This window comes from Scyliorhinus canicula, chromosome 11 (assembly GCF_902713615.1).
Source record: "Scyliorhinus canicula chromosome 11, sScyCan1.1, whole genome shotgun sequence".
NCBI classification, from domain to species: Eukaryota; Metazoa; Chordata; class Chondrichthyes; order Carcharhiniformes; family Scyliorhinidae; genus Scyliorhinus; species Scyliorhinus canicula.
The window spans coordinates 100,251,770-100,269,322 of NC_052156.1; the positions used below are offsets into that span (position 1 = coordinate 100,251,770).

General features: G+C 44.4%; 1 protein-coding gene across 7 annotated transcripts in view; it reads right to left on the bottom strand.

Annotated features, from left to right (window-relative positions):
• nedd1 (NEDD1 gamma-tubulin ring complex targeting factor) overlaps nucleotides 1–17,553 on the bottom strand; it is a 78,164-nt gene that overhangs the window by 43,575 nt on the left and 17,036 nt on the right. For all 7 annotated transcript variants that reach the window (XR_005462257.1, XM_038810890.1, XM_038810892.1 and 4 more), the window contains 3 exons: nucleotides 15,622–15,762; nucleotides 13,280–13,509; nucleotides 5,431–5,632 (listed from right to left, as the gene is read on the bottom strand). Coding sequence is in view for 6 of the 7 variants with exons in the window: in XM_038810890.1 (XP_038666818.1) it covers nucleotides 5,431–5,632; nucleotides 13,280–13,509; nucleotides 15,622–15,762 (573 nt within the window). In the remaining variant the exon portion in view is untranslated. The remainder of the gene's footprint in view (nucleotides 1–5,430; nucleotides 5,633–13,279; nucleotides 13,510–15,621; nucleotides 15,763–17,553) is intronic.

The window sequence follows — 17,553 nt, forward strand, 5'->3', positions numbered from 1 at the left end:
TGGAGGAGCAGCTCATGCAGAATCTTCCATTCAAACCTGCCTCTTTGATCAGTATTTTGAAAACTGGCTCCGGGGCCACATAGAGGGGCTTTGTGGGCTGCACAGCCCTTGAGCCGCACGGTGGACCGGCCTGTATTAGAGCCTCTGGAGGACCACACTCGGCCTTATAGCAGAGGATCTGCTCAATTCTCTGCAGCTGCTGCAAGGGCATCTTTGTATCATAGCGACCTTCACAGCTAATCAAATGACACCATCCTGAATGCTTGTGATGTGGACAAAGGAGGGGTGGGGTACCACTTTGTCTCAGCAATTCCAGGTTCTGATCCCTTTCAGGACCACCAGTAAGTTGTCCTTTCAGCAGAACTCAATTTAAAATATGACGTCTGTGTGAACAATAAATACTTTCTTTATTCACGCAATTTCCATCTACAAACAAATAATACTAAAAAGCACAGAGAACGCAAAGTGGGAAACCTGGTGCAGTGCTAAGACAAGATTAAAGCTGCAGGAAAAGCACATCATATATCTGCCAGACCAAAACTAATCAGGTTTCTCCAGATCTTGCACACGAAGATCCCAATCTTCTAGAACAAAAGGAGTCCATGCTGTGTTTCTTTGAAAGTGCTCTCCAACTTACGCATTCCATCCCACAAATCTTTGACGGGTAGGATCAAGGAAAACCCCAAGGCCTTTTACACATGTGACAAATATGAGAATGACTAGAGCGAGGGTAGGTCCGATCAAGGACAGTAGCGGGAGATTGTGTATTGAGTCTGAAGAGATAGGAGAGGTCTTGAACAAGTATTTTTCTTCAGTATTTACAAACGAGAGGGGCCATATTGTTGGAGAGGACAGTGTGAAACAGACTGATAAGCTCGAGGAGATACTTGTTAGGAAGGAAGATGTGTTGGGCGTTTTGAAAAACTTGAGAATAGACAAGTCCCCCGGGCCTGACGGGATATATCCAAGGATTCTATGGGAAGCAAGATATGAAATTGCAGAGCCGTTGGCAATGATCTTTTCGTCCTCACTGTCAACAGGGGTGGTACCAGAGGATTGGAGAGTGGCGAATGTCGTGCCCCTGTTCAAAAAAGGGAATAGGGATAACCCTGGGAATTACAAGCCAGTTAGTCTTACTTCAGTGGTAGGCAAAGTAATGGAAAGGGTACTGAGGGATAGGATTTCTGAGCATCTAGAAAGACACTGCTCGATTAGGGATAGTCAGCACGGATTTGTGAGGGGTAGGTCTTGCCTTACAAGTCTTATTGACTTCTTTGAGGAGGTGACCAAGGATGTGGATGAAGGTAAAGCAGTGGATGTAGTGTACATGGATTTTAGTAAGGCATTTGATAAGGTTCCCCATTGTAGGCTTGTGCAGAAAGTAAGGAGGCATGGGATAGTGGGAAATTTGGCCAGTTGGATAACAAACTGGCTAACCGATAGAAGACAGAGAGTGGTGGTGTATGGCAAATATTCAGCCTGGAGCCCAGTTACCAGTGGCGTACCGCAGGGATCAGTTCTGGGTCCTCTGCTGTTTGTGATTTTCATTAACGACTTGGAGTTGAAAGGTGGGTCAGTAAATTTGCAGATGATACGAAGATTGGTGGAGTTGTGGATAGTGAGGAGGGCTGTTGTCGGCTTCAAAGAGACATAGATAGAATGCAGAGCTGGGCTGAGAAGTGGCAGATGGATTGAATTTAAGAGCCGTGAGGTGATAATGCAGCTGTACAAAACCTTGGTCAGGCCACATTTGGAGTAGTGTGCGCAGTTCTGGTCGCGTCATTTTAGGAAGGATGTGGAAGCTTTGGAAAAGATGCAAAGGAGATTTACCAGGCTGTTGCCTGGAATGGAGAGTAGGTCTTACGAGGAAAGGCTGATGGTACTAGGCCTTTTCTCATTAGAACGGAGAAGGATGAGGGGCGACTTGATAGAGGTTTATAAGATGATCAGGGGAATAGATAGAGTAGACAGTCAGAGACTTTTTCCCCGGGTGGAACAAACCATTACAAGGGGACATAAATTTAAGGTAAATGGTGGAAGATATAGAGGGGATGTCAGAGGTAGGTTCTTTACCCAGAGAGTAGTGGGGGCATGGAATGCACTGCCTGTGGTAGTAGTTGAGTCGGAAACGTTAGGGACCTTCAAGCGGCTATTGGATAGGTACATGGATTAGGGTAGAATAATGGAGTGTAGATTAATTTTTTCTTAAGGACAGCAAGGTAGCATTGTAGATAGCACAATTGCTTCACAGCTCCAGGGTCCCAGGTTCGATTTCGACTTGGGTCACTAACTGTGCGGAGTCTGCACATCCTCCCCGTGTGTGCGTGGGTTTCCTCCGGGTACTCCGGTTTCCTCCCAGAGTCCAAAGATGTGCAGGTTGGGTGGATTGGCCATGATAAGTTGCCCTTAGTGTCCAAAATTCTATGATTAACCTAGGACAAAAGTTCGGCACAACATCGTGGGCCGAAGTGCCTGCTCTGTGCTGTATTTCTCTATCTATCTATTCTAGCTTTCACTCCTTAACCAGCAAATTAGACATCTTCAAAGGACATGCACTCGAATTTCTGATGGAATTTGATTCCAACCTTTCAAGTTGTGTTTCCACATCGCAAATCAGAAGGAATGAACTTCTCAACTCCCCATTTTTATCCGTTATTTTAAATCTAAGGCAGCACAATAGCACAGTGGTTAGCACTGTGGCTTCACAGCACCAGGGTCCCAGGTTTGATTCCCCGCTGGGTCACTGTCTGTGCAGAATCTGCACGTTCTCCCCATGTCTGCATGGGTTTCCTCCAGGTGCTCTGGTTTCCTCCCACGGTCCTAAGACGTGCAAATTAGGTGGATTGGCCAAGATAAATTGCCCTTAGTGACCAAAAAGGATAGGAGGGGTTATTGGGTTAAGGGATAGGATGGAAGTGAAGGCTTAAGTGGGTCGGTGCAGACTCATTGGGCCGAATGGCCTCCTTCTGCACTGTATGTTCTATATCTACTCACTTGCCAAAAGAAACAGCTTTAATAATTTTGACTACGTACATTTGTTCTCCCCGACCATCTCTGCTCCAAGTAGAACAATTCCAGCTTCTCCAAGCTCGATACACAAGTAGAATCCCTCATCCCTGGTACCCCTCCTGCGTACCTTCCGCAGGATCTCAACGCCCTTCCCGAGGTGGGGAATTTAGAATTGTGCACAATGCTGCAGCTGAGTTTCAACAAGGCGATTTGTAAACCTGAAAATTACTTTCTTGTTTTTGTATCGAATGCCTCTATTCATAAAGCCAAATGTCCCTTTGCTTTGCTAACTGCCTGATCAGTTTGCCCTGCTGCCAGCTTCAATGATTTGTGAATAGGCACACCCAGACACACTGCCTTTGCACCCCTTCAAAATTGTATTTTTCGGTTGTATAAATTGTTCCCCCCAAAGTGCACCACTTCTTACATGCAAATACCAAGTTGAATTTGCCATATTTCTGTCCGCTTCACTGGTTGATGTGTCTTTCTGAAGCCCATTACGGTACTACCGTCATTGTTTACAGGTTGTTAACATTTTGTATTGTTCAAAATGCTGAGCCTCTATCAATGTAAACAGAATAATGTGGGAGGCAAGAATTCAAAGGTACCGGGTAAGACTTTGGTGCTATTATTTGGTCACGTTTGAATCCTTCCAATCAGGTTCCCACCCATGCTGCATCCCCAAAACGGCTTTCAAATTCACAAATGACATTCGCTGGAATTGTGACTGTGAATTATCCCTCCTAATTCATCTTGCTCCTTTGGCCATGGTTCTCTAACACCTCTTCAACATTTCCCAGTTAGGTGGGTCTGCTATTCATTTCAAGATAGAACAGACACCCAGTTCCACCTCAATCGATTCCTCTACTGACTCTAATTTGTCACACCGCTTCTCCGATATCAGAGAAAATCTCTTCCAATTAAACATTGGAAAGGCTGAAGCCCCTGTCTTCAGTCCGTCCCCCCACTGGCTCCATTTCACTTCCTAGCCACTGACTGAGGGTAAACTGGACCATTTGGAAACATGCAATCGTATTTCACCTTGGTCCGGCCTTTCAACCCTCTTCAATCACAAAGACTGTATTCTATCTCAGCCAATTTTCCCCACCTATCTCAGCTCACCTGCTGCTAAAACACTCCAGGCTTTATTATTCTAATGCTTTATTGGCTAGCCTACCAACCTTGCACCTTTTGTAAACTTTAACTCCTCCAAACCTCTGCCTGTGCCCGAACTTGCACCATGTCCTGTTCACCCACTATCCACATGCTGCTGACCTCCACTGGCTTTTGGTGCAGCAATGGCTCAATTTTGAAATTCTCAGGTGTGTTATCAGCTTCCTCATCTGCCTTATCTCTGGACTTTCCTTCAGACCCACAGCCATTGGAGATCGCAAAGCTTTTCCAATTCTAGCCTCGTGTGCATCCCTGACTTTCATCGCCATTAGCGACCATGACTTCAGCTGCCTGGCCCCAAGCTTTGGCATTCTTTCACTAAACCTCTCTGTGCCTCCACCTCCCTCACTCTCCTCAAGTCATATCTCAAAACATACCACTTTGCCCAAGTAATGTCAACCTACCACTAATATCTGTGGTTCAGTAGCAAGTTTTGTCTGACAATTTGTTTGAAGTGTCTATGTTGAAGACACTATATAAAAGCAAGTTGCTGTTAAATATTTACAGAGTTGCAGAGGTGAACTCAGATGTTAGATTATAAGAAAATAATGGATTGGATCTAATCTCATGAATGATTTATCCTGGGACACTTTATACAGCACCTTTCAGGACTAAAGGACATCCTAAAAAGTGTTTTTTTCAGAAAATCAAGTATTTTTTGCACAATACTCATTGCTGTAAATGTAGGAAATACAACAGCAAAGCTGCACACAGCCAGGGCCCACAAACAGCAATATGATAATAACTCTGTTTTAGTGATGTTAATTGAGGGATAATGTTGGCCAGGACACAGAGGATGACTCCCCTGCTCTTTTTCAAGAGCGTCCGTCACGGGATCTTTTCTGCCCCAAGAGTGCAGATGGAGCCTGAGTTTAACCTTTCAACCAAAGCATTGCATCACATTATCTACACTTCTTGAATGAAACAACTTGTATAGCAACCTTTGAGGAAATGAAATGCCCCAAGGCACTTCGCAAAAGCAGACATCTGTCACATAAGGAGATATTAGGTCTGATTAGAGAGATGGAAATAGGCAGTGATAGTGATGGCACAAAATATAAGGTCAGAAGTTCAATTCCGGGACCAATGTGATACTAGTTGTGAACAGACTGCCTGTTGCTTTTATTAAATGTAACAAACATGCACTCCGTGGTGATAATTAAGCGTTTTGCACTTCAATATTCTTAGATTTAAAAATAAAGCGACGTTACACACGTTGTGAATTCAGTAAGATCATAGCCGACCTACCTTGAATTGCGTAGAACCATTCTGAAACTTTAAGCAGCGTATAGATTTCTTGTGGGCACTGACAATTTTTAGTGGTGAAGTTGTCACTCGTAAATCATAGACATAAATTTTGCCCCTGATGGATCCGACAGCCAAAGTTGCTCCATCAGTCATAAAGTCTATCGCAGTCAAAGGAGCTTCAACAGAAATAGTTCTCAACAGCCTGTGTAAAAATTAAATTGGATCATTTGTATTTGTATCTTTTGTTATAAAACCATAAATGTCTTAATAAAATGTTTGTTAAAAAAAATTAAATTGGACAAGATGATGAAAGTTTTAGCTTATTCTTAGCTTAAAAATGTTTTATCATTGCATTTTAAATGTTGCATATCTGTGCACAAGTTGTGGTCTATAAATATGAAACGTAATTCAAATAATAAATTATATCTGCAAGTACGTACATAGTAGACAAAAGAATAATCAACAGAGAACATTTACAAATGGTACATCGACAGTGATTGGTTACATTGCGGAACAAGGGGCCAAACAAAGCAAATACATGAGCAAGAGCAGCATAGGGCATCGTGAATAGTGTTCTTACAGGGAACAGATCAGTCCGAGGGGGAGTCGTTGAGGAGTCCTATAGCTGTTGGGAAGAAGTTGTTCCTATGTCTGGATGTGCGAGTCTTCAGACTTCTGTACCTTCTCCCTGATGGAAGGGTCTCTGATAATGCTGTCTGCCTTCCTGAGGCAGCGGGAGGTGTATACGTAATGAATGTGGGGATGGCAAGCTTGTGTGATGTGTTGGGCTGAGTTCACCACACTGCAGTTTCTTGAGATCTTGGACCGAGCAGTTGCCGTACCAGGCTGTGATGCAGCCGGGTAGGATGCTCTCTATCGCACATCTGTAGAAGTTTGAGAGAGTCGATGCAGACATGCCAAATTTCTTAAGCTTCTGAAGGAAGTAGCGAGTTATTGGGCTTTCTTGACTGTTGCATCAACGTGATGGACCAGGACAGACTGTTGGTAATGGTGACCCCCAGGAACTTAAAAGCTATCGACCATCTCTACTTCGGAGCCACTGATGCAGACGGGAGTGTGTGTCGTGCTACGCTTCCTGAAGTCTATGATCAGTTCCTTGGTCTTCCCAACATTTAGAGAGAGGCTGTTTTCGGTATACCGTGCAACCAAGTGATTTGTCTCTCCCGTGTAGTCTGATTCGTCGTTGTTTGGTGGTGGGATTCTCTCCTCCAGCCACAGTCAATGGAAATTCCCATCGAAGCCACGCCACCGGGAAACTGGCAGGACGGGGTGGACTACTGGCGGGACAAGAGAATCCCATCTGCATGAACGGACAGACTATTCCGGCCATGGTCTTTACAGTGAGATTGCTTCAAGAGAACTGTCAGGAACAGAACATGGACCGCCACACAAGGTTTGTTGATCTGTCCAATGCCTTTGACAAAACATTGGAAGGTTGTGGAAAATGTTATAATAGTTCGACAACATGCTTGCATGTGTCCATGGATGATGGTGAGTCTTCTACCTATTCGCGGTTACTAACCGAGTTAAACGGTCTGCATGCTCGCACTAACTCTCTTCAGCATTTTTCTCTCTAACGTTCTCTCGATGCCTTCATGATGGTGATGCTGGTATGAAAATAAGATATCAAATGGACAGGAAGCTGTTCAATTGGAGATGAATCCGGGCAACGGTCAGGGTCTTAAAGGGCATACTTTGTGATTTCCTGTTTGCCAATGATTGTGCACAAAGCTACCAGCCCAGGTCTGGACATGCAATGTAGCATGGATTTGGTTTTCTAATGCATGTTACTACATCATCATGAAGGAAACTAAAGTAATGTACCACCCTGCTTCAGGAAAGTCACATCAAGGTTTCAGTCCCTGACCAGAACCGATCAGCAGTGGACAGGTTCATTTATCTCAGCAGAACGCTTTCCAAAATATTCATGAGGCACTTGCAGGAACCGTCAAAGAGTTCGGCAGGCTTTGAACCCCTGGGACTGAAGTGTAGTTAATCTGCTTACCAAACTGCAAGTCTATAGCGTAACAGCTCTACCGAACTCTGCTCTACACATGCGTGACTTGGATTGTGTCCCAATGTCATAGCAAGAAGCTCACCTACTTTCACTTGAGCTGCCTTTAGATCAGATGACAAGACAAGATACCGAACACCAAGGTGCTCACGCGAGCTGACATGACGAACATGCATCCACATTGAGACAGCTGAGTTGGGCTGGTCATGTAGGCAGAATGCCCGACAATCCTTTATGAAGAGCTTGAGCTTTGGGTGCGATCTCATGGCGATCAAAGGAAGTCCTGCAAGGGCACTCCGAAGGTTTCATTTAGGAGTTTTGATCTCAACTTTTGAGTCTGGGAGAAATTCGCCGAGGATTTGCTGGGCCTGGGGGCAACCAAATAAATGATGTAGCCTCCTCTGAAAGCGAGCTTATATCAGAGCAAAGAGAAAACATGGAGTGGTAATCCCAAGCCAGCTACTTGTCCAAAACTCAGTTGTCTGGGGTATCCTGTCCTAATTGTGACTGAAACTTCAGGGTGCAGATTGGCCTCAGCGCGCACCTACGTATCTACCAGAACCCCACCAAACACCCCAGATGGTGAACAGTCACCCGCAACATGAAAGGGAAACAAGAGGAAACCCAATGAAATACTTCTTGAAGATTATGATCAGGTGATCATTGGCTGTAATGTTGATTAAGGGGTAAATAATGGCCAGGACAGTAGGAAAGAGCTCACTGCAGTTATTCGATTTTGTGCCCTCGGATCTTTTACATCCACGTGAGCGATTGGATGGTGCTATCAATTCTATGACATGCAGTGCACCCTCAGTACTGCACTGGAGTGTTAGCATTAGATTTTCTGCTCACATCTGGAGTGAGACCTGAACCCAGAACCTTGCGATTCAGAGGATTCCGAGGCAGGTTTACTACCAACTGAATCATAGCTGACATAGCTGAAGAGTAAGGAATGGATTTATAATTAGACCCTTTGTGCACATAATGATGACCTAATTTTGAAAAGATGAGGTGCTGTGTGCTGTTAGAGCTATGAAGGCATTGTAATTTCACGATAACAATAGAATCACTGTCTACAATTGTTTGTTAAACATATCAGTTTTCTTCCACTCTGTCTGGAGGACAGTGACGATGTTGAGGTGCAGATACGGCTGGATGACAGTCTCACTCCGAGTTCCTGCCTACCATCCATTAGCAATTGGAAAAAATGGTCAAATGCGTTGTGGCATCGTGTAAGAATTGGTAACTTTACTTGAAAGGCTGGACTGTTCTTTCATGTTTGCATTGCTGGCAAGGTCAGCTTTTGAACGGAGTGGCTTGCGAGGTCATTTCAGAGGACAGTTAAGCATCAACCATATTGGACTTCCGGTGGTGGCTATGAAGGAGCAGGTCGCATATTTGGCGGCTCCAGCTCGGGTCGGACTTTTGGACCTTTTCCCCTGATTTTTTACCGGACTTGATTTGGATAATTGATGGTAGAGATAATAGTTGATTGGATTCCTACATCGATGCATGGAGAAGCAGACGAGAAGTGCTCGCAAAGGAAGAAACAGACGAACAGAGAAGGCTGGGCTGAAGCTGCAGCGGGAGAAAGCATGGCGGATGACCAGAGTCCTGGCTTGTCGACCCAGTGGTCAACGGAGCAGCTGATTTATCCAGGAGGGTTTCGCCAAGCAGAAGCAGGACTGCTTGGACCCGATTGAAGAATCAATTGGGTGGCTGGTGCTCTGATTGGATGCCCAAGATCGGGCGATCCAGAAAGTAGAGAAGTCGCTGAGCAGGAGGAACAAGAGTATCAGATCAGATTGAGGAAGGGATGGGTCGGATAGGTTTTTCACTCGGGGCTGGACTCAAAGACGAGATGGGTCATGGTCCTAATTAATAAGCGAGTGGTGTTTGAGGCGGGAAGAATAGTTACAGATGTGGGGGGCCTGTACATTATGGTCAGTGGGAAGCTGGAGGTGGTATAGGTGGTATTAGTAAATGCTTGTGCACCAAATTGGGATGATGTGGACTTTATAAAGAGGATGCTGGGGAAGATACCAGACCTGGACTTGCATAAGTTGGTCATTGGGGGGGGGGGAGAAAGAGCCTTCAACACAGTTATTGACCCTGGTCTAGACCAGTTGAGTTCAAAGATGGGAAGGGTGCCAGCAATGGCAAAGGAGCTAAAGTGGTTCATGGAGCAAATGGGAGGAGTGGGTCCCATGGTGATTCGGGCAGCCAAGAGTGAAACAGTTCTCCTTCTACTCTCACGTGCATAAAGTGCACTCCCGGATTGATTTTTAAATTTTGAGCAGGGCTCTACTGACGGGGGTGGTGGACACGGGGTACTCTGCGATTACAATCTCAGATCATGCACCGCACTGGATTGGCCTACAGGTTAGCAAGGACAGTAGCCATCGCCCGCACTGGAGACTGGACATGGGACTTTTAGCTGACGAAGAGGTGTGCGGGCGGTTGAGGAAATGTATTCAGAACTACCTGGAGGTCAATGATACGGGGGACGTTTCGGCAGAGGTGGTCTGGGAGGCATCGAAGGTGGTGGTTAGAGGGGAGCTGATCTCGATACGGGCCCACAGGGAGAAGGTAGACAGGGCAGAAACGGACCGACTGGTAAAGGAGGGTCCTGAGGGTCTGGGGGCAATGGAGGAAGCATATGGGAGCGGAGAGAGCATTGGTGTAGTCTCTAATTTGTAATAATCACCGGTTTGTCCCGGGAAGGATGGATGGAGGGTTTCGGAGATGGCAGAGAGCAGGGATTGAGAGGATGGGGATTGAGATATGTTTATAGAGAGGAGCTTCCCTAGCCTGAGGGAGCTGGAGGACAAATTTGGATTGGCGAAGGGAAACAAATTTAGGTACCTGCAGGTGCAGGGTTTCCTACGTATGTAGGTTTCAACCTTCCCGCTCCTACCACCAAGGGGGATACAGGACAGGGTATTTTGCAGAGTATGGATGGGAGAAGGGAGGGTCCCTGACATCTACAAGGAACTCATGGGGTCAGAGGGGACGCTGATGGAGGAGCTGAAGTGCAAGTGGGAAGAGGAGTTGGGAGGAGAAATAGAGGATGGTCTCTGGGCGGACGCCTTGAGTAGAGTCAATGCGTCCACAACATGTGCCAGACTCAGCCTGATACAATCCAAGGTTGTTCAATTCGACCCTCAGGGCCGCCACCACCACGGGGCTGGTGGAGTACTGTGCCAGTGGGAACGGCGGAGGCGCCCCCAAGCTGATGCCCTTGCATGAAGCCGCCTCTACTCTCTCCCACACCGACCCTCCTCCCACCACCCACTTCCTGATCATGCCTATATTCGCTGCCCAATAGTAATTACTGAAGTCTGGTAGGACCAGCCCGCACTCTCTCCCCCCCCCCCCCCCCCCCCCCCCCCGGCTCCGCTCAAACATCCCCTTTTTTACTCGCGTGGTCTTACCCGCCCATACAAAGCCAGTATTTACCTTGTTGACCTGTTTAAATTCACTGCGCTCACATGACAGTGACCCGGTTGAGCAGGTTCTTTAGAACATAGAACATTACAGCGCAGTACAGGCCCTTCGGCCCACGATGTTGCACCGTCCTGTGAAACCCTTCTAAAGTCCCTCTACACTATTCCCTTATCGTCCATATGCCTATCCAATGTCCATTTGAATGCGTTTAGTGTTGGCGAGTCCACCACTGTTGCAGGCAGGGCATTCCATGCCCTTACTACTCTCTGAGTAAAGAACTACCTCTGACATCTGTCCTATATCTATCTCCCCTCAATTTAAAGCTATGTCCCCTCGTGCTGGACATCACCATCCGAGAAAAAAGGCTCTCTATGTCCACCATATCTAATCCTCTGATCATCTTGTATGCCTCAATTAAGTCCCCTCTTAACCTTCTTCTCTCTAACGAAAACAGCCTCAAGTCCTTCAGCCTTTCCTCATATGATCTTCCCTCCATACCAGGCAAGATTCTTGTAAATCTCCTCTGTACCCTTTCCAATGCTTCCACATCCTTCCTATAATGTGGAAGATAGGTACGCAAGGTGTGTGGGAGGGCCGACGAACCATGTCCACGTGTTTTGGACATGCCCAAAGCTTAGGAGATTCTGGCAGGGGTTTGCAGATGTCATGTCCACAGTGTTAAAAAGGGTGGCAATGAGTCCAAAGGTGCCGATTTTCAGAGTGTCGGAAGATCCAGGAATCCAGGAGGAGAAAGAGGCAGACGTTCTGGCCTTTGCATCCCTGGTAGCCCGGAAATGGATATTATAAGCTTAGAGGCACTCAAAGCCCCCGAGACCTGGCTATCTGACATAGCTAGCTTTCTCTGTCTGGAAAAAAATCAAGTTCGCCTTGAGAGAGTCAATGTTAGGGTTCGCCAAGAGCTGACAGCCGTTCGTCGACTTCTTTGCGGCAAATTAATCGTCAGCAGAAGGGGGGGGGGGGGGGGGGGGGGGGTAGCTTAGTTTAGAGTAGGGAGTTAGTAAGGGAGGAAGATGGCTTTTGCACTATGTTTATAAATTCATGTACATTGTTTACTTTGTTGTTGTTGTAAAACCATAAATAAAATGTTTATTAAAAAATAAGCATCAACCATATTGCTGTGGGTCTGGAGCCACATCAAATTCAGGTCAGGTGAGGTCACGAGTGAATCAGATGCGTTTTAATGACAAGCAATGGTAGTCTCTAATGTCGACTATGAAACTCGCTCTTAATTCCATATTTTAATAATTCCACGAGCATTAACCTAGGCCTCTGGATAACTAGTCCAATACACTACCATTACCAATACAAACATTACCAATACACCACGAGCTGCTCATAAATATTTAAACGTTCCATGCAATAGTCTTGGAATCATATGTCAAAAGGAGGCCACAAGACTACTGGCTCTTCGAAAAAGCAGTCCATTTAGTCCATTGCCTGTTTTTAAATCTTTATTGTCACAAGTAGGCTTACATTTACACTGCAATGAAGTTACTGTGAAAAACCCCTAGTCGCCACATTCCTGCGCCTGTTCGGGTACACAGAGGGAGAATTCAGAATGTCCAAATTCAGAATGTCCACAGACAGTGACCCAAGCCGGGAATCGAACCTGGGACCCTGGCGCTGTGAAGCTATTGTGCAGTAAATCTGCTTTCCAAACTGCAGGTCTATAGAGTAACAGTTCTACCGAAATCTGCTCTACACATGCGTGACTTAGATTGTGTCCCAATGTCATAGCAAGAAGTTCAACTACTTTCACTTGAGCTGCCTTTGGATCAGATGACAAGACAAGATACCGAACACCAAGGAACAGGAAGAGAAGCCATTGCAACTGACTCAGTGGCTACCACTAAATAGACAAGAATGAAATCACACGACAGCTGTCCCACCCAGCCGGACAGTGGCGGCGAAGGATGGAGTTGTCAACCGTATCACAGGATATCTTCAACAATTTGTACACATGTCCCCAGGTGTCTCTTCCTTGTTCCTATCAAAATGTAGCACTTCACACTTGTCTTCACCAAATTTAACCTGCCACACATTTACTCATTCCACCAGCCTTGTCCGTGTCCTCAACGTCTATTACTATCCTCCCGACAGTACACCATACATCCAAATTTTGCTTCATCTGCAAATTTTGAGTTGGTGCCCTTACACCCGAGTCCAAGTTATTAACATATTTCAATAAAAGCCATGGTCATCACGCTGACAATACACAATGAAGAGATGTTGCCACACATCCCAAAGCAGGGTGTAAGTGAGGGCTTAAGTGGTCGATGCAGACTCGATGGGCCGAATGGCCTCCTTCTGCACTGGATGTTCTATGTAATTCTATGTAATACTCACATCTTGCTGGATGAGTCATAGCAGTTGATCTTTTTATCCAAACCAACTGTGGCAAACAATAAATCATTCACTGGTGAGAAGCACAGTCCAGATGCTGGAGCCTTGTGAGCATTTTCAAAGGTATGGTAAGGTTGTTGCGTATTAACATCCCAAAGGGTTACAGTTCCACTGTCATGGACACTTCCCAGTAAAGCTTTCTTAAAGATGGAATACTTCAGATTTTGCACTGGCTGGAAAAAGGAAAAATAAAATCAAGCAGGAACACTTGAAATGTGGAGCCACAGAAGGAGGTCGAAAGAGAGAATTTTCTCCAGCAAAATATACTTTGCTTCAGCTCTCTAACGTTTGACTTATCAATTAATCATTTTATTCGGACAAAGAATAGTGCTTAAAGTTCTGAGAAAAGGTTGTTGACCCGAAACATTAACTCTGTATCGCTTTCCACAGATGCTGCCTGACTGCTGATTATCTCAGGCATTCCCTTCTCGTGAAGAAAACATTTCACATTAAATACATTGTCATGCCAATTTAAGTTTCAGTTCGACATTATACGCGAAGCAGCATCTAACCAGTCACTAATTGTGGCACTGAGGCAAAAGAAAGCGCGATTAAATTCAAGATTTTTGAAGTGATTTGCGTACATTCTGGTTCCACGTACAGCAGCGAGCAAATCCAACTTGCTGACAGATCAACATGCAGATGTTGCCGTATCAATATTTTAAAACATTTTGTTGGGAGCAATAAGATGGTGAAACTGGTGCTCATTAACTGAAATAAAACCAATAACTTGAACTTCTTATTAAAGTGAGGATTTCAGCAGATGAGCTGAGACAGGGGCGAGGAGGCTGAGCGATGTTACAAAGGTGGAAGTAGGCTGTCTTGGTGATGTTGCTCGTGGAAGTAGGAAGCTCATCTTGTGATCAAAGCTATTGAGTTGGATGATCAGCCGTGACCGTGATGAATGGCGGAGCAGGCTCGAAGGGCCAAAAGGCCTCTTCCTGCTCCTATCTTCTATGTATCTATGTGACACCAAAGTTTTGAAAAGACTGACAACCTCAGACTGTTACCAAGGAGCGGGATGGAGTTGGTGGCTAGGGAATGCAGTTTGAGGCAGGGATTGGATTCAGTCTTTCCAGTCTTTACTTGGATGAAAAATTCTGCTCATCCAGTACTAGATGCTGCATAAGCAATCTTATAGTTTAGCAATAGCGGAAGAGTCGAGAGAGACGGTGGTGAGGTAGAGCTGGGTATCATCAGTGTACATGTGAAAACTAACGCCATGTCTTCAGGACTTTTTTCTTTAAATCATTTATTTATTTGCAGGATAGGGAGAGGAGGACAAATGAGGTGAATACATATCTGAACTTAGTTAATTCAGAATAGTTTGATTTTTGGACTGAGCTGAATTTTAACACAAACACAATTTTCTTTCTCTCAGAGTTCAGTAGTTATCTGAAAAAAAACAGTAATGCGATTTCCCCTGGATATCAGTATCCATTAATTATTACAACACAATACAGATCAGTAACCAGGGACTCTTTCTCCCCCCCCCCCCCCATTCTTGCGCTGCATCTCAACTGCAAACCCCTCTCCCAACTCCTTCAAACACATTCAGCAACAAGATAAAAGTCAACAATCTTTATTTTTTTAAGTTTTACAATTGTAATGCAAACACCAAGTATTATTCTATGTTTGATCACAGTCTTAACCACAAACTGCTCATATAAAACCAGGCAAATTAAGTTACCTCTTTTATAAATGCAAAAAAAGTGTACAACCTCATTTCATGTAGGCTGATAGCCATCAGGTACAGAAGATTTTTAACTGAATCTTTGTGCTGGCTTTCATCTCTGGCCTTGTGAATAATAGCTAGTGTCTAATTCACAGCTCCCAGAGGAGCAAACCTAAATGGTAGGGGCCTATCACCAGATGGTTAGAAAGTGAGATGGATACAACTGCAGAGAAAACAATGCTGAACAGACAACTGATGCACTTATTTGAAGTCCAGCTTGGTACGTTAGCTAAAGTTTTAAAAGAGACACCAATGAGCAAGTGTAATACAACACAATTTTACACATTAAACCAGCTTCAAATCAACAAGAGCTACCCATTTAGTCTCATTCCCTGCATTTTCTCCAGAGCCCTGCAATGTTCACCCCCTTCAAGTATGAATCCAATTCCCTGCGAATGTTACTACGATTCCATGTATCCAGTAATTCATGTCAATGAAACCTCAAATCAAGATGATCTTTCTGAACCAAACAGCTAACTCATTTTCCCTATAAACAGCCAGTTTTACAACATTTAAAATGTCAAAGCACTAGCTGAAAAAAACTACTTACCTGTGTTTTACCGTGACCAAATGGAGCACTGGAAATATTAGTTGTGATACTGTGTACAATGATATCGCCGCTGCGTGAACCTGATGCTATATAGTAGTCATTCCAATTGAAACATACACTATTGACCTCTTCCCTGTGATCCTGCAATGCACATTGTTGATTAGTAGAAAGCCATTAAAATGGAAGCTGTTTTTATATCTGAAAACTGTAAAAAATATATATTCAGTACAAAAACATCAAAGAAGGTGACACTGACATAGTACTAAGAATAGTATATTAATTTGTTAAAATGTTCACGAAAAATTAGTACACACAAAAGTAATGCAGTTTGGAAGATGCTTTAAAACACTCAAACACCAAAACGCTTACCCTGAACAGAAAGCTAAATATTCCAAAGCTCAGAAAAAATAGCTGGGATAATACATACTCAGATCGGTTTTGTCTCTTCTCAAATCCCGTGGAGTCAGCCACTCTGATAAGCAGTCAGAACATTTACTTTTGTGGGATCTGACTCACACTATCTATTTCTACAACAGACCGACCTAGGATTCTAACATTCTCACAAGCAGAGCTAGATATTAGTGTCTATCTCATTTCGATTCTTTATGAAGGCACAACAAGCAAACACTTGGTGAGGGTATAAATTATTTGCACTTTTCGCTGGAAATCCAAAACCCATCTGGTTCACTAATGTCCTTCAGGGAAGGAAATCTGCCATCCTTACCTGGTCTGGCCTACACTCTACTCCAGACCCACAGCAATGTGACCGACTCTGAAATGACCTAGCTAACCACGCAGTTCAAGGGCTACTGGGGGTGGACAACAAATGCTGACTCACATCCAATGAAATAATAAAGAAAAAAATCTGGACTGACTTAAATAAACAGAGCTATTGGTGTCGGAATTAAAGCTTTCATATTAAAACGGCAAATTCTTCTATCCAAACAGCCAGAGAAAAAAGGAAAAAGAATGAAAGATGGTACAAAATACTTTCCAAAAATATAATGCAACATTAGTTTTCAATACCGTTGATGCATACTCTGGGATTCGCATCAAAATATTTCTTACAATTATCAGAATACAAAACTCAATGCATTTCTCTTGTTTTCTGTAGGTGAAACTTAAAATATGTTTAAAAAAAAACAAGTCAAAATGTCTAATTTAAAATTCTTCATATACCATTATACAAGATTTTGGCACTGCTGGCAAGATTATAATTTAGTTACGTGTCAACCACTTATTGGGAGATACAGTACCCATGTGCAACTATAGAGATCAGTTAGATTCCAGCTGATCTGATCTTGACCTTTAACTTCACTTTCCCATAATGGGGAAAGCACGGTAGCATTGTGGATAGCACAATCGCTTCACAGCTCCAGGGTCCCAGGTTTGATTCCGGCTTGGGTCACTGTCTGTGCGGAGTCTGCACATCCTCCCCGTGTGTGCGTGGGTTTCCTCCGGGTGCTCCGGTTTCCTCCCACAGTCCAAAGATGTGCGGGTTAGGTGGATTGGCCATGATAAATTGCCCTTAGTGTCCAAAATTGCCCTTAGTGTTGGGTGGGGTTACTGAGTTATGGGGATAGGGTGGAGGTGTTGACCTTGGGTAGGGTGCTCTTTCCAAGAACCGGTGCAGACTCGATGGGCCAAATGGCCTCCTTCTGCACTGTAAATTCTATGTAAACCATTAGATTCCCTGAAAGATCGAAAATCTGTCCCACTCAGCCTCCAATATATTTAATGCCCCAATTTCCACTTCTTTCTGGAATAGAGAATTCTAAAGATTTATAATCCTCTCAGAGAAGAAATTCCTTCTCACCTCCATCATAAGGGGTGACTCCTTATTTTGAAACTACGCACCCAAATTCTAGTCGGGGATCATAAGCATGAAACTGTGACATTTTTGTCATGGTAGAGCAAACGGAAACATCCACT